This window comes from Centrocercus urophasianus, unplaced genomic scaffold, assembly GCF_019232065.1.
Source record: "Centrocercus urophasianus isolate 14NV4802_14NV808 unplaced genomic scaffold, USGS_Curo_1.0 seq_13, whole genome shotgun sequence".
NCBI classification, from domain to species: Eukaryota; Metazoa; Chordata; class Aves; order Galliformes; family Phasianidae; genus Centrocercus; species Centrocercus urophasianus.
Window position 1 is genome coordinate 10,842,298 of NW_024884475.1, and position 21,082 is coordinate 10,863,379.

The 21,082-nt window shown below is 39.2% G+C and overlaps 1 protein-coding gene across 6 annotated transcripts in view; it reads left to right on the forward strand.

Moving 5' to 3' along the window:
• The window catches only part of PPP2R2C (protein phosphatase 2 regulatory subunit Bgamma), a 173,992-nt gene that overhangs the window by 113,767 nt on the left and 39,143 nt on the right, over window positions 1–21,082 (forward strand). For 5 of the 6 annotated variants that reach the window (XM_042811529.1, XM_042811532.1, XM_042811530.1 and 2 more), the window contains 4 exons: window positions 9,517–9,614; window positions 10,173–10,338; window positions 14,649–14,761; window positions 16,271–16,448. In XM_042811529.1, the coding sequence (XP_042667463.1) occupies window positions 9,517–9,614; window positions 10,173–10,338; window positions 14,649–14,761; window positions 16,271–16,448 (555 nt within the window). Of the gene's footprint in view, window positions 1–9,516; window positions 9,615–10,172; window positions 10,339–14,473; window positions 14,553–14,648; window positions 14,762–16,270; window positions 16,449–21,082 lie in introns of those variants that run through there. The other variant, XM_042811534.1, reaches the window with a different exon arrangement.

The window sequence follows — 21,082 nt, forward strand, 5'->3', positions numbered from 1 at the left end:
ACATTTAAGTATCTAGACAAATGATTAAGTGCTTTGCTAAATAGAAATGTTTTGCTGAGGGTTAGCCTGGCTTATCTGTCCCTTAGTATGTGTAGAATCGAAACTGCTTCTCTGATCTTGGATAATAACTCTCAAGGATCGTTTTCTTTTTTTTTTTCTCCTTTGTGTAAAATGGGAATGCTAACATTTCCTTACTGACTTCCCTAGGTTGCTGGGGGGTTTAATGCCTGTAAAGCACTTTGAACATAACAACTGCTGTGACAGAATTACTGAGAGCTTTGCTTCTGGAATTTAATTGCTTACTTAAAAAAGAAAAAAAAAAGTTCAGAACCAGCTGGCAGGGAAATTCTATTGAAGTTCTTAAGTATTATGTTGGAAATAGCATTCATATTGAATCAGATTATTCAGCATTATGTTTTAAATTTTGGATGACTTTTCATTACCCTTGGATACATTTTAAATTAATGATTTTCCTTTAAAATGTAAATATGTTATTTTGTCTCTGTTTTATAATAGTCTTTTAACAAAACTTGATGTTTGCTCATTGTCGACCATTGCATTTATTATGCACAAGTATAATCATTTCTGACAGTGCAACTAAAATTAATGTATTTTAATAATTTGTACGAATTCCATTCTTGGCATTTGCTTGCTCTAAAATAAGGAGTTAAGTTCAAGGTCTTTTGGTGCTCTCAGTAAAACCTGGTTGCCTAGCATTTTTAGCACTTGGCAGCACCGTTTCTAATCTGTCTTTTGCTGGCAGCCAGGCTGTGCAATAACATGGATCTGAGCAGGAGCTCCCAGCTCAGGCAGCCCTCGTTTTGTGATGAACAGTTCAAACCTTGCTCTGGAAATTGCATACACATAATGTGATGCCCATGGCAGCTTTTTCCTTTCTGCCCTTCACTATTGGTTGCTAAGAGGAGCAGACTGGCACATTTTCTAATTGCACTAATGTTTATGAAATGGAGGGTTTTAAGCCTGTTGCTGAATCCTTAACTGTCACAGTCAGGCCTGCCTCACTTAACAGCAAGCAGCAAGAAAGAAACATCTGGAGATTCATTTCTCAGAAATCTCAGGAGAATAAATTTCTAGCGTGTGTTACACTGCATAGCCTGTGGAGAAGCTCGTTGGGGATGAGCATTTTGGAAGTTTTTTGTGGATATCTTTCAGCAAACAGCCAGGTTGATTTTCAGTGGTTTATTCAGGTGTCAGGCTCTTTGTTACCTGCATGCACACACATAAAGCTGTGCTCTCCCAGCACTGCAAGGCTGCTTGTGTGCTGCAGGTGATGCTGTGCCGCCATACGGGTGCCCCTAAATTGGTATTAAAATGGTTTATGGCAAACTTTTTATCAGTCCATCGAGTGTTTCAGGTTATGAAGGTACAAGTAGTGCACTTACTGACTTCATTAGGAAAAATAGTAACATTAATTAGGGGTTCTGTGGAACTAACGACAGAAGCGTTGCAGTCTTGCTGACCTAAGCAGGTCACCTTGTACAGAAAGAAACTAAAGTGCGTGTAAACTATAGCCAGAATTTTAAGAACTGTGTCCTAATTTTCAGCTACACTGCATCTGACAAATGTTCCTTGACCTTATTTATCACTGAAGTAGTGAGAAACTTCCCATTTACTTCAGTGGGCAGAAGGTCAAGTCTCTAATCCCAGATGCCTTGTACTCTGCAGGAGAGGGATGAGTGCCAGAACTCTGAAATAAGGTCTTTGAGACTTTAATAGCAATAAAAGTGGGGGTCGCTTTATTAAAATCTGAATCTGTGACATGTATTCAGTGTGAAGTCTTTTTTACCACAGAGCAAAGAACCTTTATAATCTGTGTTGCATATTTGTGCTGTAGGCAAAAACATATATTTTTTTCTCATCGACTGTGCTCCTGTAGTTGGGTGTTATTTGCTGGTTTTCTAGAAAACCAGGAAGAAATAACAGGAGAAATAACACTAGAAACTAGTGTGAGATTAAGAAACTGATGAGAATTGTTTAAGCTCTCAAATGTCTATACAAATACTGGAGGAAAGCCCAACTATATCAAAGTTCAAGGCTACAAACTGTAAATCACAGTGGTGGTAGGTACTCACAGAATCATCGAACATCCCGAGTTGGAAGTGACCTATAGGGATCATAAGGTCCAACTCCCAGCTCCATACAGCACCCCCCAAAACTCGAACCCTACCTCTGAGAGCAGTGTCCAAACACTCCTTGATCTCCAGCAGCTCAGGGCTGTGCCCACTGCCCTGCGCAGCCTTTCCATGCCCACCGCCCTGTGGTGCAGATCCTTTCCCTCACCCCCAGCTGCCCTCCCCTGACGCAGCTCCATGCCGTTCCCTCAGGCCTGTGGCTGTCACACAGAGCTGAGCTCAGCGCTGCCTCTTCGCTCCATGTGAGGAGCTAATTTGTCAAGATCTCTCTGCAAAGCCTCTCCACCCTTGAAGGAGTCAACAGCTCCTCCTAATTTAGTATCGTTCATGAACTTCCTTAGTATGCATTTAAGTCCAGATCATTTATAAAAGCATTGAAGAGAACTGGCCCCAAAATGGTACCATGGGGAGCCCCATTAGTGACTGGCTAGCAGCCTGATGTAACCCCATTTGCTGTGACTCTTTGACCTCCCATCACGTTCTATATTTGTCTAGCAGTATGCTGGACATTTTGTCCAAAAGGATACTCTTAGAAATAGTACCAAAAGCTGTACTGAAATCAAAGTAGATCACATCAACTGACTTCCCTTGTTCAACTTGGTGGGTAACCTTGTCATAAAAGAAAATTTACTTAAATAGGACTTGCTGTTTACGAACTCATGATGTCTATGACCAAGACTGCGTTGTCTTTCAAGTGTTTTTCAGTAACTCACACAATACTCTTGATTAATAGTTATTATTTAATTAATAATTAATTAATCCGTCAGTACCAGGCACTGAAGTGAGACTGACAGGCCTATAATCATGAAGGTATTCTTTCTTATTGGAAAATTGATTCCATGTTTACCAGATTACAGTTGGCTGAGACCTCTCTGGGCTCCCAAGATTGTTGAAAAATAGTTGAGAGAGTTCTTGCGATGGCTTCAGCCAGCTCTTTGGGTAACCTTCAAATGCAAATTTTGGATTTGGGTTCTGGAATTTCTCAAATAAATTTGTTCTTTGAGTGAGCACTGCACTGAAATATTCTGAATGGAAAAGTACTTTTCGTGGTTCCTGAGTATTTAGAGATGCATAGACCTGTGAAACTGAGTGAAACTTGGCTGCATCCTGGTGGTAACATGGCCAGCCAAAGCAGGTGAGCACACTAAGGCGTCTATTTGTAGCATTTCTAAAATTCAGAAAGTAGAAGAAAGGGAAAGATCTACCCGGTGCTGCTGAGGATTTGAAGTTAGGTGATTTTTTACTCATTATTTTTTACCACTCACCCAGAGTGAAGGACTTGTTTTTAAAGCTGCCTTTCAGGGAGTAGTCAGCATTCAACCCTGTAGTTTTGGGTTTCACATCGGGAGGATATTGCTATACTCAGGAAGAAAGGTGATACTTGGCTCAATAAACTTCCTTGATCTTACTTGACAGGATTAAATGGGGCTGATGGATACTGCCCTCAGTATATTTGTTCTTGCTGACAGTGAAGCCAAGAAAGGAATCAGTTAGGAAAGCAATGACACAAAGTGCAGGGACATACACACTTCTCTGGACTTTGTTCTGCTATTGATTGATCACCCTGTTTCGCTGATCCCTGAGGCACTTACGCTATTAGCACTTACGTTCTGAGTTTGCCTTGGCCAAAATGCCTGTTGTGTTTTGCATAGCATGGAACAAACACCATTTTGTAGCATAATCATCATCTGGGTTTAAAACCAAAATGAACAAGAGAAGCTACAGAGTGTGATTTAGCAGGGTGACAATGTCAGGGGCAAAGCAGCAGATAAATCCTTTGTTTCAAACTGCTTTCTTGCCTTCTGTTGTGGCATTTCAGTCCACACAAACTTTCTGTTTTGTGCATGCTCATGCTCTCTTTTTCTCTCATCCATTCTTCCCAAGTGGCCACTCAGCTGAATACTGCTTGTCTTACACTGCTTTGATAGCATAGAAAGGTGGTAAGATTGTGAACAAAATGTCTTCTAGTAGAGTGGAGTTGGTTTTCTGGTGTATCAGCTTTTAGTTAGTCATGGTGTGAGCAGTGTGATATGTGAGATTTTTCTTTTTGCATCCTTGCATTTTGAGGGGTGGTTTCTGATGCTGTGTAATTGTACAGCACTGCTGTGAACGAGAGTGAATGCATGCTACAGAGCCTGTTGAGTCACGTATGCAACTTCTGCTGTCAGAGATATTTCTGCCAGCTGCTTTGGAAAAGAAGGATTCATCAGATCCTCATACCTTTGGGATTTGCGTACATTGTTTTCTAGCTGCTGGAGGAAACCTGTGAAAGTTCAGCTTGATAAAAGGGGAATGGGATCTTTCACTCAATTTTTTATTCACCTTTTTTCTTTTTTTTTTTTTTTTACTAAGTCTAAATTAAATTCCAACAACATAGCTCAATCTAATGGCCTCCCTTCACACGAGTTACTGTAATATTGCTCATTCTTTTATCTACCATTTATCCTCTTGTTTTATATCTCTTTGTTGCAAGCTTCTTTGTTGTTTCTTCCAGATTACATTCCTTGGGGACTTTAGTATCACTATGACCGAACATTGCTTGCAGCCATGCCAGACTGTGCTGTGATCTTATTGGATTTCACAAGCCAAGGTTAGGCCAGGTCAGAACTTGGTTGAAACAATGTAGACTACAAGATCGCCTTCTAGCCACCGGGAAAACACAAAAAAACCCTAGATGCTGCTAGTCAGCTCAGACCAGTGTTGTGATACTGGTGGTGGATGAAGTATTAAGGAAACGTTCTGACCTGTTCTCATCACTGGGATTTCACAACCTTTTATGAGAAAAATACTGACGTTAATTACAGTATTCTGGCTCATTGCAAATCCTGTAAGTCTCTATCAGGATTATAGTGCTGTTCAGCTGTATATTATATTCTCTGATCATCTTTTCCCTCTACAGCTGCATCATGATGTTTTCCCTCAAAAATTGCTCCAAAAATATGCATTTCTCTGTAGGATGAAATACTTCTGAAAATGTCATTGCTTGCCTGATCTTCTGAAGCCAAGGTGATGTTTATAAAATATATCAGTGCCTTCAAATGAAGGGCCTCAGAAAAGTAGAAATTATTAGTGAAAGTAACATACAGAAAAGTGTAATTGAACTTTTCTAAGAGTTGCTTGAGGTTTCTGACCAAAAGACTGTATAAAGATGAGTAAAGCATGTCAGGGTCTCTCTTGCTTTGCATGAACAATTGGTGAACAATTTTGGTAGAGTCCCCCAAGTGATAGAAAAATTCATTACACAGATACGAGTTTTTAATTACTGTAAAGGTATTTTACATGGTCTGTGTTACCTTTTACTTAAATCCAAGGAAGAAACTATTAAAAACCTGTAAAATAAACCTGAGAGAGTCCAGGAGCTGAACACAGAAAAGTGTGAGATGGTGTGAAGCACAGAGCAAAGTAACTGGGGCTGCATGTGCCTGCCTTTGTTTCATCCCACCCCACGCTGAGTCTGAGTGGGCACTGCTGAGAGTTCATTTGCCTGCATCTGTGTGGGAACAGTGCTAATGAAACTGAGGGAAGAGAAGTACAAACAGCTAGAGATGTCTTGATGTGCATAGTTGTACACTGCTATACTTAGATCTATTAGAAACAATGAACATAGATAACTAAGCAGCAGCTGCTCAGTATGACATCACAATTAAACGCCTTTAAAGAGGGTAAACTGAAGCTGCAGAGGAATGGGGTAAAATAATAATAATATTATAATATATAATATTATAATAATATTATTAGAAATAATGGGGTATAATGAGAGAGATGACTAGGAGTCAGGGAATTAAATGTTTCAGATTGGATCAGGAAAAACTTCCTGTTGGTTTAGGGTCTAGGTTTGTGTTTTTGTCAATCCGTAAAACCAGCCTGAGGAGTGAGGTCTGTAATATGTAGTGTCTTCTGGAACAATTTGCTGTGGCAGGATATAGAAGAGAAGCAGGTGTGTACCTCTCTGGAGTGTTCTCTTATCCTTTGGATGCTTTTTGTGTGTTTTTCTCAGCCAGCATCTGTATATTGAATACTAAACTTGTGTTTTTTAGTTGTGTGAAAATGTTGTGCATCATGTCTTTTAAATACAAATTTATTTTAATATCTGTGTAGACAAAGTGGGGAATTTACACACAGATCAGGAAGATTAATATTGCATTAAAGTTGAAATTTGCAATTTAATTGTCAACATTGGCTATTGAGGTTACCTGTAATTAATAGCTAAATTATCTGTTTTTCATATAATCAAAGTTAGTGCCAAGTTTGATAATGCTAGGACATGGAAGGTGTAGAAAAGGATGGAGCCTTTCATCTCAATCATCCCTTACCAAGGACTCACTGTACGTGCAAATTCACCAGCTCTTGCATTGTGGAGCATTTATATATCCCAGAGAGGGTAGTTCGCCGGGAGTTTGCTTCTCTGCATGCTCAGGGAGTCGTTCTCCAATGTCAGAGTCTGTAGGGAGACCATAGTGGCTGATGTTGCTATAGCACTAACAAAGCTGTAGGGGAATGTCCTGCAGAGGGATATGAAAAGCTTTGTGGATTGATTCTGTTCCTGCCTCATCTGTCTTAGAAAGAGCCATCTCGGCTAATCTTTATGAGAGCAGCATGACTAATGCTTGCCTGCTGAACTGGCATGTTGGATAAGATATTTTGGCTGTTGTTTTCAGCTGTTATTTACAGGATCAATAAAAGTGATTTTTCAATTCAAGGCTAATTTTTTTACCAACAAGCTGCATAACATGTAAGGTCGGAATATTGGTTCTGATCTTCTTTTAAGAACAAGTTAATTTGAAAACGATGGGCGATTTCCAGTTCAGAATTCACTTCTCTTGTTGAAAGGAGAGATGCCTCTGGGAGAAACAGCTTATGAGGGAGGGAATTATGCACTGAACTATATCACATCGACTGCTCAGAGATACTTATGTGTTAGCTGCTTTTATTTAAGCAATAATCACTTGACAGCACACTATTTTAATAAATACAGAGGTTTTATTATTACCCTGCTTTGGTTGCTTTGATGACTATGCAATTCCTGTTGACTTCACTGGGCATTGGCTGAAGTGTCTGTGGTGCTTTGTGACCATTTGTGACCATTTTGTGCCTTCTGTAGTATCTTGTGATCATTTACAGACAATTTCATGCCACTGTGGAAGTATTTCAAGCCAACGGAAAGTGTATTCACATATGCTAATGTAAAACCATTCATTACTTTTGCATCTGATTTTTTTGTGACCTGTTGAGAAAATCAGTTATGTGCTACATATGCCCGAGTTTATACACCAATACACACATTTTCTTAATACACTTCTCCCCTCTTCTTTTACCTTCTTGCCAATACACTCTAGAGATAGGTCTAAAAGCACTGTCAGTATGAGTTGTCTGCAGTTCTGCCTGTTTGGCTGGGGTCAGATACAACTTTAAATGACTAAAACCATGCAGATATTGTTTTATGAGCCTGAGCTCACACCTACCATTGGTATGAGTTTTGCAGGATAAGAACAAAGTAACCAAGATGTCTTCTTAGTAAGAACTGTGGATGAACGTTACATGCCAAGAAAGTTGATCTGATTTTTTTATGTTAAATATTTCTTAGATCCAACCCAGCCCCTCCTGAGCCCCATAGCATCACCAGCCATAGCCTCTCTATTCTTTCCATACTCATAGAATCATAGAATCATAGAATCACCAAGGTTGGAAAAGACCTAAAAGATCACCCAGTCCAACCGTTATAGAAAACTCTAGTAAGGTGAGAGCAGCTGGGATAATCACCTGTGAAATACAGTCTGCAGAGATCTGCATAAAGAATCAAAGACCATCAAATATGAGAAGCTTAGGATTCATGACCAAAATGTTGCAAGTTGTTGTATGCCATTTCTCTCAAAGGCTATGTATCTATACATTTTGTTCAGAGAAAAGAAATAATTGCCAGCGTACTTTACGATCCTCCCTTCCTTCTTTACATGTCAATGTATAGTGAAAAAAAAAAAAAATGAACGTTTTTTAGAGAGACAAACGGAATTGAATGACGGAGATTTCTTAAAAAGATCAAAAGAGATGCTTTATTATTATTAGAGTATGGTTTTCCTTCTTCAGGTGGTGCTTATGATCTTCCAGTAAGAATCTGGGTTTTTGGAGACTGTGTTGCTGATGAGAGCTACTGGCAATAGGAGCTTTTTAACACTCAAATGCTAGTGTATTAGAGGAATAATAGGAGCAGATGTTTTCAGTTCACGAAATGTATCCAATAAATGGAGCATCCACTTGTTATTTTAATTCCTTTAAATTTTAGTGAACTCATTTGGGGCTAGGCTTTCAAAAGGGCTTAACCCCCTGTAGCCCCATTGTTCTCGATATAAACTGATGGATGATGAACACATTTAAAAACCACAGCTTTTAATGCCTGAAGAGGAGCTGCTGACTATGGATGCTTCAAAAAATGCGGCCCGTGCTTCTGCTGAGTGCATGCTGATCATTATAGAGAATTCATACGTGTAGTCTCTGAGTAATACTCTGCGTTTGTCTGTGGTTGTATATGTGATGGCTTCTTAATTTACTATTGCACTAGGCATTTTAATTTAAATTATGCTAATAGTGTAGGATTAACTGTGGATTATGATTCTCGCATTTGCTGTACAAGCAGAAGTGCCAGCTCTTTTGCTCCTATCAATTTCTCCCTTCTCATTCTGATGTTCAGTATTTTGTGCTCAAGATTGGCCTCAGGTTTTGATGAGGTTTCTTGTATAAGCTGATGCAATTGCTTAGGGAAAGAGAATTGTTGAAAATTAGAAAAAGACTGCAATCTTTTTATCTTCTGATGACACATTTTTATGGTGCTGAAATGATTTACTGAAAACTCTGATTTGAATGGGCTCTTACCAGCATGGCACGGTGAGCAGTTCTCTGTGGCACATGTACTTTGCCTTTTTACTGTTGGCTCAAACACTAGTAAACTAGTGCTTAGGGTTTTATTGGAACCCTAATAAAGAATGAAGAATAAATAATACATGCAGCAGGAATAAGCTTTCACATTGGTCCCTGCCGAGGAAATAGCAGGGGGCCAACACTGTCTGCTATCTCCAGTAGCGAAAAAGCTTTATAGAGCTGGGTTTGCTCTTCCTGAATCTTAACCCCTCTAGAGATCTCCAGGCTGCAGACGTGCTGGAAACAAGTTTGCCTCCTTACGTTTGCACTTGTTTCTTTGTGTAGCAACCTTGGATTCTAATGGCATGCAGCCTGTTTGCATTAGTGCCTTGCTGTTGAATTCATTTCCCTTCAAATCCCTCATTTTTTGTGGAGTGCTTGATAATCCTAATGGCTTTGTGTTGTAGCAGTAAACTAAAATTTTCCTTTTTCTCTCTCTTTTCCACTTTAGCTGATATTATTTCTACAGTTGAGTTCAACCACACTGGAGAACTGCTGGCTACTGGTGACAAGGGGGGTCGGGTTGTTATATTCCAAAGGGAACCTGAGGTATGTGAGTTAATAGCTTGCTAACAGCTGTTTTGATTGTTAGTACTTCAATTAGATCTAACGAAAAAACTTGCTTATAATCTCGAGATTGAGTAAAAAAGAATGGAAGGAGGGTAAATCTCTTTTCATCAGAAGTTTAGTCTTGTTCCTCTAAAGAATACGGCAGAGCTCCAGAATTCCAAGCTAAGAAGAGAAGTGGTGGTCTTTGTTTTACTTTTTAATAGCTTTTGCCTCTTTGATGGAGTTATTCAATTTCAAACAATGTTTGTGCTGTGCTATCTTTTCTGCTCCAGTTTTAAATTTAGTCCATGCACAGCATCTTCTGTGCAGTTGACATTTCTTTCAAAATTCTGTCCTTTATAAAATGCTACTTTGATATTTATGGGAAATTTCATTCCTGTAGAAACGGATCTATTGATATCATGTTTTAAATGAGAAATTTAATTAGACATTCAACATTTTTATATTTATAAGACTGCTAGTACACCTTCCCCTAGAGCAGGAGAAAATATATTGCCATAATACAACATGCATTTTTGTTGTTCTTATTCTTCACAGAGTAAAAATGAGCCTTACAGTCAGGGGGAGTACAATGTTTACAGCACTTTCCAGAGCCATGAACCTGAATTTGATTATTTGAAGAGCTTGGAGATAGAAGAAAAAATAAACAAGATCAAGTGGTTACCACAGCAAAATGCAGCTCACTCACTTTTATCAACAAATGGTAAGATAGGAGAGAATATATTGGACATAACCACATTTTGCTCTTTTGCATTTTAGCGTTGACTGTATATATTCAAGTTCTGCATTCATTTTGATTTACTGTTTTAGTGATTTCATGTGTCAGAGTTTACTCAGAGTGCCATACTGATTCTGATAGCTGTTACTTTTGCATTTTATGCTCAGTCACAAGGTTTTCCCTTTTGATGTTTAGAGCACTATCCATTTTTGTTCTTTGTGTGCCATGCTATCCTGAAATTAACTTTGTGATAAAGACATCACCTTATCCAGGAGCTGTGTTTCACTGGGAATTTAGAGTTTTGTCTGCTGTATTTGTCATAACTTTTATTCTTTACAGATGTGTAAATGAAAGTAGGTGAGATAAATGAATTTCTTTTTCTCTTCATTCATTATCATCAAAATGCTCTATTTAAGTTTTACAATAGGAGTAATAATAAGAAATGGGTACTGACTCATCTTTCCACGTGCTTAAAGCCTATTGCTGAAGAAAATGCAGAATCATTGCTAAGAGGGGAGATGCAGGATAATATAGTTGGAAGAAACTGAATGGGTCCTAATTTGTACATCTATCATTTAGTAAATATTTGGTCACTGTTTGCCAGCTTAAGATCCAGCAAAATGTTTGGCCCTCTATTCTCCCTCCTTCCTAATTGTGGAGAATCCTGTGTGACCTCTTTATGTAAGGAGAGCAGAAGTGATGTCATGGGTATAGCCTGTGGATGTTGGCTTGGGATTGCAGAATGTTTTTCTGTGTTAAGGAGAATTCATAGTATCCTGGCACAGTAAGGCTGAAATCTGAAAATTCATCTTGTGGCATAGTCATAAAATAGTTACAGGTTTAGGATACAGAAGGCCCATGTTCAACTCCTTGCTGCCACACAGACTTCCTGTGAGAATACACAGTTTATATCAATTCCATGCCTGTTAGAAGTGGAGAATACTATTTTCCCCAGCTTGTACAGTGTGAAGGCATTGTCTGCTATCCATGCTTACATTGGTCCTGCTGTAAAAACACTTTGAGTACTGGCTTATATTTTTACCTGTTTATGAGCCCTCTGCTAGTTTAGGATCTAAAGCACAGGTTTGGTCAAAACAAAGAGAACTATAAAAGATCCTATAAAACTTCTGCAGAGCATGTTCTTTGCCTAGTTACAGGTAGGCAGTGGCTATTGAATTTGCTGGAAGGAGCATCCCTGTGTTAGGGAAAGCATGAGGGGGAAGTCCATCTAATCTCACCTTCGTTATATGAGACCTGACAGGTCTGCACTTTCCCGAATCTGTTTCCATCCTTCTAAGTACTCCTTCATGAGTCATCTTGCTATTAGAGAGTTCTTTTGCAGTTCACACATTACCAGTAAGTTGTCAGTTAAGCTCTGCTTGCATTGTCTTAATTAATGGAGGCAGAAGAAAGTCACCAAGGCTTTCAAATCCCACTGTGGATTTGCAGTGCTTGCAGTTAGCAAATTCCTGGTTTGCGTTGTAAACTGAACTAATTTTGTGGTATAGTATTAAATTATTAAAATTCATTGGTATCTTTTGTACCAGAATATACTGGGACTTCCTATTTGATTTACATTGTGTAAATCAGAATTTGACCCATACACATCCTTTCATCTGAGAATTTGAGATTTCTTATCAGACGTTAATTAATTTAAACTTCACAACACTCTTGAGACTGAAGGAATACTGAACCTCAAGAAGATATTTCAATATTTTGCGAAACATAAGCATACTTGGAATTTCTGTGGAGATTTTAAAGTCCGGAAGGCAGACAAGGGAGAAGAAAACCAACACACAACATCCTTAACCACTGAAAATTTTCTCTCAGGGAAGTGGTAGATTTATCAATAGCAGTCAAGTTCAGCAGTGGAAAACACACTTTCTTCCTACGTATTTTATAATCACTGTGTTTAGTAATATTAGATGAGCAAAAAAGCACATTTACATGTAATAAAAATCCCAAGTACATGATATACCCCGTATGTACTTTTAGTAATTAACATGACTGATAAAAATGAAATATACTGAACTTCTTTTCCAACTGTTCAGCTGCAAATGGAAATAACCACTTATTCTGTAGATTGATCCATACCTGTAGGAAGTGCTGTGGTGGTTTCATCCTGCTGGGCAGCTGAACTCCACTACACCACTCTCTCACTCCCCTTCCTCAGAGGAAGAGAGGGAGGAAATGTGATGAAAAAAGGCTCAAGGGATGAAGCAGGGACAGCGAGATCACTCGCCAAGTACCAGCATGGACAAAACAGACTAAGCATAGGGAGCTTAGTGTAGTTTATTTCCTATTACTAACAGACTGGAGCAGTGAGAAACTAAAACCAATTTCCTCCCGTCCACCTCCTCCTGCCATGCAGTACAGTGTAAGAAGGAATAGGGGCTGCCATAATGCTTCATCTCTGCTGCTCCTCCATGGTCACTCTCTCCCACCTGCTCCACATGGAGTCCCTCACACGGGACGCCAGCCTTACTGAACTGACCCTGCGTGGGATTCCCACAGGCTGCAGCTGTTCAAGCACTGCTTCAATACAGCTCAGTACCACAGGGCCCATCTGTTAGTAACTGCTCCAGAATGGGTCCCCATGGGCAGCAGCTCTCCCAGAATTCCTGCCTCACTGCAGGCTCCTCTCCACGGGTTGCAGCTCCGTCGCAGGCCCTGCTCCTGCTGGGGCTCTCCATGTGTTGCTCCTCCTTCAGGGCTGCTCCATGGCTACACGTGGAGACCTCCACATGGTGCCTGCGGGCTGCGGGAGGACAGCCTGCCTCTCTGTGGGCCTTTCCTGGGCTGCAGGAAACTTCTGCTCTGCACCTGGAGCAACTCCTGCCCTCCTGCACCTCGTTGCCCGCAGGGCTGTTTCTCTCATGTTCCTCACTCCTCTTCCAGCTGCTGTTGAACAGCTGTTGTTCCCTTTCTTAGATCTGCTCTCACAGAGGCACAGCCAGTGTCACTCGTGGCTCAGCTCTGCCCAGTGTCAGGTCCCTTTTGGAGCCATCTGGAACTGGCTCTGATCTGACATGGGGCATCTGCTGTGCCCTGCTCATCCCTGCAGCCCTCCAGTACCAAAACCTTGCCACATAAACCCAACACAGATGCATAATAACAAAAGCTCTCTGAGTAGCGGAGCAACTGATTGATTTTTAAAATAAAAAGAGATCAAAGGTAAAATTGCTATAGAAATGAGGAGTGATTTCTGTATTGAGATATATAACTTTTAAAATAATATGTACTAGCATTTGAAAGAAGTGTTTGGAATTTTGGGAAGAGAAGGGTGAAGGAAGAAGAAAGGATTAAATGAGAAAAATTGAAGGAATGGAGGTTAGCATCTGACGTGCAGATGCTTTGGAAAATCTGGCTGCTCCATGAAGGATGTGTAAAACAACTATTAGAAGGTCAGGACAAGTTATGTGCACGTGTAGAAGGAGAAGAGCTGACATTTATTTTTCTGCCTAAATTTGCCAAGTTAGGTGCAAGGTTGGAGGGGAGTAGACAGTATCAGGGAAATCTGCAGCTTTAATGTGCAGCTACAAAAAGGAGAAATTCCATCTGAAATGTTTAAAAAACTCTTCACTAAACAAGAGACATCCTAATTCTATTGTGATATTCTTGATGATCATCTTATCCATCATGAAAAGGGAGAGTTTAGGTTTAACTCAATTTCCTGTGATACTAATATATTTTTCTCTCCACTTCTCTCTCTCTTACCCTTACAGCATGTTTCTCTGTTTTTTTAATGTTTTTTTGTTGATATCCCTTGTTAGGAGAGCAAAATGTTTCATACTTCACACTTTCATTTCTTTGCTAGAGCTCATGATGTTATACCAATACACCTTTGCCCATGTCCACAGCAACCTAAACAGGTATAACTGGTCTCTGTTCTTGTGTGGTTCAGAAGTAACCTAGCTAACACGCTTTAGTATCAAGGTTATTTCCTTGATGATTTGACTTTGCAAGTTTGACCTTCAGCAGGAAGCACTGTGTGGTTTTGGTATGTTCTGCCTGCAAACTGCTGAGTTGGATATGAGAGCAGCGTGTATTTTGCAGGGTCTGTCAGCTGTCAGGGCTCTCTGACTCACTTCAGGGTATGGGTTGTGCTTTATGAGTATTTTTTCCAGTTGGCAGCATTGATTGAATGTGCCAGATTTAGAGACCTAGACTGTTTCAGCATGGAACATGGCTAAGCCAAGGTGCAGAAACTTCTTTAAAGAGTATTTTGTGAAAGGTGAGTAACCATGTTCAGAATTCCTATGCTGACAGAAAGCTGTTTGTCTCTTCTTTTAAAGATAAAACAATCAAGTTATGGAAAATTACTGAAAGAGATAAGAGACCAGAGGGGTACAACTTAAAGGATGAAGAAGGAAAGCTGAAAGATCTTTCTACAGTAACGTCACTACAGGTAAGATGCTGTCATTGTCCTGGCTGCTTCTGTGTGAAGAAGATAGTCCTGGGCACCAAGTCAGTGAAAGATTTAGATATACACCTAGTGTTAAGTATATATGCAATTATTCTTGAAGTTTTGGCTGACTTCACAGTTCTGAATCTATAATCTATTTTTAAGTCACAAGTCCTTTACAACATAGTGACCATCACAGAAATGTTTGGAGTTTATCATCAATTTTATTTTTCCTGATAAAATTCTCTCAGTGTGACTTCACTTTCTTTCACACAGGGTTATGGAACTTAGTGTGCTGGAAGAAGCCTACTTATAATTAATATTAAATAGTACACTCACCTCATTCAGAGTAACGGAGTTAGACAGTATAGCAAATTTCAGTCTCATCATTATTACAGTAGTATAAAAGAATTGTCTTCTTTCTGGAGATATGCAGAAGTCCAGTGAATGTGAGGCTTTGCATTGCTGATGGGTTCAGTGTTCAATCTCATATTGCAATATATTTTTGCTCTCACACTGTCATGGCTGAATCACTTCAGGTGTTTTTCTAAAGGAGGTGACTAAAGGTTAGAGCTAGAAGTTCTATCCTAGGCTGTGTTGTACAAGTGCTATTATTTTCACTAATTTTAAAAAGAAATAATCAACTCCTACCTGCAAGCCAAGCCAATACCCACCAAAGTCTACAGATCTACATGAATGGAATTCTTGCAGAATTCCTGTTCTGTATCATTAAGCAGACAAAGCCAGTTAGGATTACTTGTAATCTGAGAATTCAAAGACGGAGAGAATCATTGCTTTGTTGCCGTAGCAGCAAATTAAACTGAAAGCTTTAACTTTTCTGTGTTTCTCCTTAAATGATCTTGCATGTTTAATAGATTGTTTCTGGTGCATGTTCAACTACATCAAATATTGCCAGCATTTATATGAGCATTGAGGATCACAGCATTTCTGTGTTTAATGCTATACCAACAGGGCATTGTCTAGATTTCAGAGCATGACATCAAAATCACACACAGGGAAATAACAAGGGTGCAATGATCAGTTGGGTTTGTTTTCTAAGACTTTATTTATTATGTTTGGCAGAGATTATAACCTTTTCGCTGATTGACTTCTTTTTGAGATAAAGTAGCAAAAGGAATAATGTGAGTGATTTACAGCAAACAGAATATAGGAAAAAATAAATACTAGGAGTTCATTGTTTGCCTGATGAAGCCAGAACCTTCTGCATATGTGAGGCATGGGGCTGGCCTGCATTGTGGCAGCTGTCAGTGCCTCTCTTCCTGCGGCCCAAGCTTTCCACTGTTCTTCCTAGCTCTCCATGGCTCTTGTCTTGGCTTCCCCGTTGTCAGGGATGGTCTTGCCCAACTATTCATCCATAGAGAAATTCAACTTGCATACACTGCTGAGAAGTTTTATAATGTCACAGTCTTTGAATACTTGCTCTCCATCATGCTAGCAAAAAAATTAGTTAAGATCTTACTCTGTTTCTGATCTGTTGTTGTTTTTTGTCAGGTGCCTGTATTGAAACCTATGGATTTGATGGTAGAAGTCACTCCCCGGAGAATCTTTGCTAATGGTCACACCTATCATGTCAACTCAATATCTGTCAACAGTGACTGTGAGACGTACATGTCAGCGGATGATCTCAGGATTAATCTCTGGCACTTAGCAATCACAGATAGAAGCTTCAGTATCCTTTATTGTGATTCCTTGGTCAGTGGTGATAGCATTAGTGGAGCTTAGGAGGGACATTATAAAATATTTTTTCTGCAAATTTATAAATATATCTTACCCTTACCAGAATCCAGGCAGTATTTGTAACAGAAAACACTCAGATATCATGAAGGACAGCTAAGAGGTTGCAAAATTTAGGGAATTTCGTGAAAAATAGTAGTCCTGGAGTTGGTCAGTGACACATAAACAGAAAACAGATGATGACTGAATGATAACTATCCACCTGACTAGCATGTTACAGCATACTGTGATTTCCTTAAGACATTTCATGCTGAGCTGCACCACTTTTTTGTAATTTTTTTTTTCCTGAAAGGCCTATTCTTCCTCTGTCCCCTGTTCTCAGCCACCCTGCTGCACAAAACCCTTATTTCTGAGATGTGCATAGTTTGGGGATTAGGCTTGCCTGCTTCATATGAGTTCTGTTTGGAGTTAATGCAGTCATTGCTGTATCAAGTGCTGGCATCATCCTGAAAGCCATGTTGTGGGATCATTGCAGTCAGGGAGGCTGCCCCTGCACTGCACTGCACAGTGCAGGAGGAGCCAGAGAAAATGAAGTCAAGAAAAATGCTTCTCTGTGTGTTGCAGAACATAGGGGAAGAGAAAGACAAGAAATAGATTATGGAGCCAGTTCAGAATATTGTATGCCCTTTTTTGTTGCTGTTTTGTTTTATTTCAAGAGGAATTAGAAGAATATTTATCCATGGAATTGTATGAAGGACTATTAGATGTTGATATTAAATATTGCTGTGGACAAATTCCTTTTGCCAACACAAAGAGCTCTTTTTCCTTTTCCTATTGGTCTTTCATGTTTCTTGATCTGTAGGCTAGTTAATCTCTGGAGCTTGGCCTGTGCTTTATTAAAGTCGGAGGAAAAAATTTATAAAATGAAGCAATTCTTGATGTCCTTAAAAACGAAAAACCAAATGGGACTGCATTTGTAGTATTGAATGACAGGTGCATTTATTCTTAGGTAATATGAGTTTGGAAACAAATTGAGGTATTCCTTTTCTGCCTTTCACCCGTCTACATTAAGTGAGATCAGTGGTGCCTTCTTTAACACGATTGTTTCTAGGATCAATCTTTAGGTGGTCCTTTAAAATGCAGCAGTGTTTGCCTTTGATATTCAAGCAACTGTACTTCTGTAGTTTCATATGAGAGGACAGAGTGAGAAATTATTTTGCCAGCACATCTCTATGGAGTAGCAGTGTGGCTTCTCACAGTGTCCTTCTCACTGTAGCTTCACCCTGCACTCTTGTGTCTCTCCTGGGCACTTTTGTAGGTGCCTGATGAATGTATTCTTCCTCTTCTGAAGCAGAGCGATGAGTCAGAATGAGAACAGCAGTCTCTGTATGTCTGTATGTGATAACCAAACCACACTCCTGAATACTTATGTAAGTCTTTGCTTTTGGCAATCCCCTACTGTTGTGTTAAAAGATGCTTTATGAAGTATGGATTGTGAGGATTAATTGTTCTGAGAAATTCAAAAACAAAACAAAACAGTTATTTGTTGTAGTTCATGAGGATGACCTGAGATTTTAATGACTCATTTCTCATGATAAGAGCTTAGTGACTGAAATATCAGATCCAAATGAATTTTCAAATCCCAGATGTGTGTAAATACTTGAAAATAAAACATTACTGAGAGTATTGATACAATCAGAACAGAAGCATTGTGAATAAGGTGGTGTAAGGTAATTCTTTGTATGCATATATTTTCCTTTCTCCTGTACATGTTGTACAATTAATCTTCACAAAAGAGTAAGGAGCTGGTGGATAGATAAATTTGTCTGCTATTTTGTAGATGAGGAAATTGATACAGAAAGTTTAAAGAAATTCTGTATGAGAACTTTAGATTTCATAGCCTGATTAACAGAATTTTAATTCATTTACCCTTTGTATGAAAATGTTTATATGTAGACTTCTAAAGTGTTTTCCACAAAGATACTTCAAACTAGCAGTGTACCTGTGAAGAGCTGGAAAACAGTTTCAAGACCATAAATGCTACCATATGTCTTGATGATACAACATGGACATCAAAGGTACTTGAGACTGAATAACTATTATTTAGAACGTTACTGACCCTACTTGTGTGTACTCATCTGTTGTATTCAGTCACAGCTGTGTGTACTATGCACACCTTCCTGTTGTGGAATATTTACTAATAAGTGTGTTTTCTAGAGTTTGTGTTTGAATCACTAATTTAACCCTTACAACACTAGACAGTTTATAGTAAGTAAGCTGTTAAGTGTCTGAGGACGTTCTAAAACTGCTGATGGGGGGTGAAATCAGACTCTGTTTCTGAGTTTTAGGATGGGAAACTTTTTGTTTATAAACTTTGGGATACTTGTGTGGATAACTTTGGAATAACTGTGTTTTATCCTGGATTCAATACAGATCTTGCTGCTTCTTTTAGATACGCGTGAATGAATACCTGTCAGGTGGTCATGAGAGAGTTCAGGCAGTGATAAGAGAGAACACTGATAAAACCATTAGTAAAGAGGTGGTTAAACTTAGGTGGCAGCCTGCTTTTTCTATACTGGCCACAGTGGCAGGTATTTTTTTTTTCTTTTTTTTTTCTTCCCCTATGTAGGACAATTTAAGTTCTCATAAAATTGCAGCAGCGTGTTTTCCAGTAGATTTTAAATCTGTCCAGTAACGAAACTGAATCTCTAACCGAAACACCGAAACCTCTAAGATCATCTAGTTCACTTGTGAGCCCATCGCCACCAATGCCCACTAAACCATGTCCCCATGTCCACTCCTGCCCTCTTCTTGAACACTTCCAGGTATGGTGACTCCTCCACCTCCCTGGGTAGCTCATTGCAGTGCTTTATTACTCTTTTAGAGAATGATTTTTTCCTAATATCAAACCTGAATGTTGCTTAGTTTGGTGCCTTGTTCTGCAGAAGAGTTAAGAGAACAGACAAGAGGAGACTGAGTTTTAAAAATGCTTGCTTCACGCTTTCTTACTAGATGTAAAATGGAAGTGAAACATCTTGCTGTTTTGCACTGGGGGTTTGATTCCTTGAAACGTTTAAAACAATAAATAGAAAATATTTAGCTCTTAGTTGCATTTGTTAATAAGGGATCTGGCAGTGGTACATACTTGTCTTTCTACTTTCCCTCAGAGACAGCAGTGCTGCATATAATGAACTGCAGTCTATTTACCCAAGAGACTGTTGTGATGATGGCACAACAAATACAGTGGTAGAGCTTCTGGACATTCAGCTGATGTTTGAACATCTTTACAAATTACCGGGGAAAAGCTGGAGAAAAACTGTCAGATTAACAGTGATGTGCTAGGGTTTTTTAAGTAAAATACTTTGTCTTTTAAAATTTTAGTCGAGAACAGTTATAATGGCTTCAGTTGGGTTATAACCATTACTTTAGCACTTCCGTGAATCACTGAGAATTCTTTGAGTATTTCAAAACAAAAGGACAAAGCGGTGCAGATCTTAAGTTCTCGTTCTGGCTGCCTTGGAAAATAATTCAGCCTTGCAAAATTTGATCAAAATATGTACGTTAGGTAAAGCCTTAGGCAAGCAAAATACAGTTAGTGACTTTGTGGTTTGCTTTGATATTAGCATAAATAGTAACTGGGGCGAAAAGCAGGGAAGTGAGTTTTATGCTATGACTGTAAATTTCTGTGAGAAACATGCAAAACTTTTTTGTACATGACTTCCCACTTGCAAGCATGTTTGCTCACTATTGTTTGAGCAGGATGAGGAAAGGGGGGAGGAGGTGAGAGGAAAGGAAGCGAGAGGGTCAGCTAGTAAATAATTACACATATGAGGCTTTTCTTCGCTGAAAGGTTTAATGTGTATGATCATGTTATGGAGATCGAGAGTGTCCTTAATTATAGATGATACTCTTCACTGGAAAAGAAGGGAGGTAAAGGTTGCTGTATTTGTTAATGTTCAGTCTGAAATGGCTTAGCAGTGTTGCCCATAGCTGAAGCATTTAGATAAGTCATCTTTGGTGTACTGAATGAGAAAACTGCAGCGCTGGAAGCATACTGATAAGGCTTACTTCACATCAGCAGCAATCTTTGGACTATCTAGCTGCACTAAATATTCTTTATGAGAATGTATTTGGATCGCTCACAGAAGTATGTAGCTCATAGCACTTGAACTCCCTTCATTTCCTGGTAGCGCACTATTTCACTTCAGCAGCAGTCATGGCATTGCTATGGAAACAACATCACTGTTTCCAGCATGTACTCATCTAGAGGCTCATCTTGACTAAAATACTCGTTTCTCAGTCAGATCAATATAGTCCACTGTTATCCTGATTTAATAAAAAATTCCTACTTCTCTGTCCCATAAGAGTTAAGCTAATTAGCAAATCACCATAGGGCCTTCTTATAGTCTAATGTATTCCAGTATTTGAAGCATATCATGGATAGTCAGATCGTTAGGCACTGTATCTTAGGGAAATTAATTTACGTAAGAAATAAACAACAACAAAAAAGCAAAGAAATAATATCACCAAAATAACAGATTATGTGGATGGAGACCAATTTCGTACAACCTGATGTACATCTGAACTGCACAGGGCATATCACGGCGTGCCCTGGGGCAGCCTGCTGCC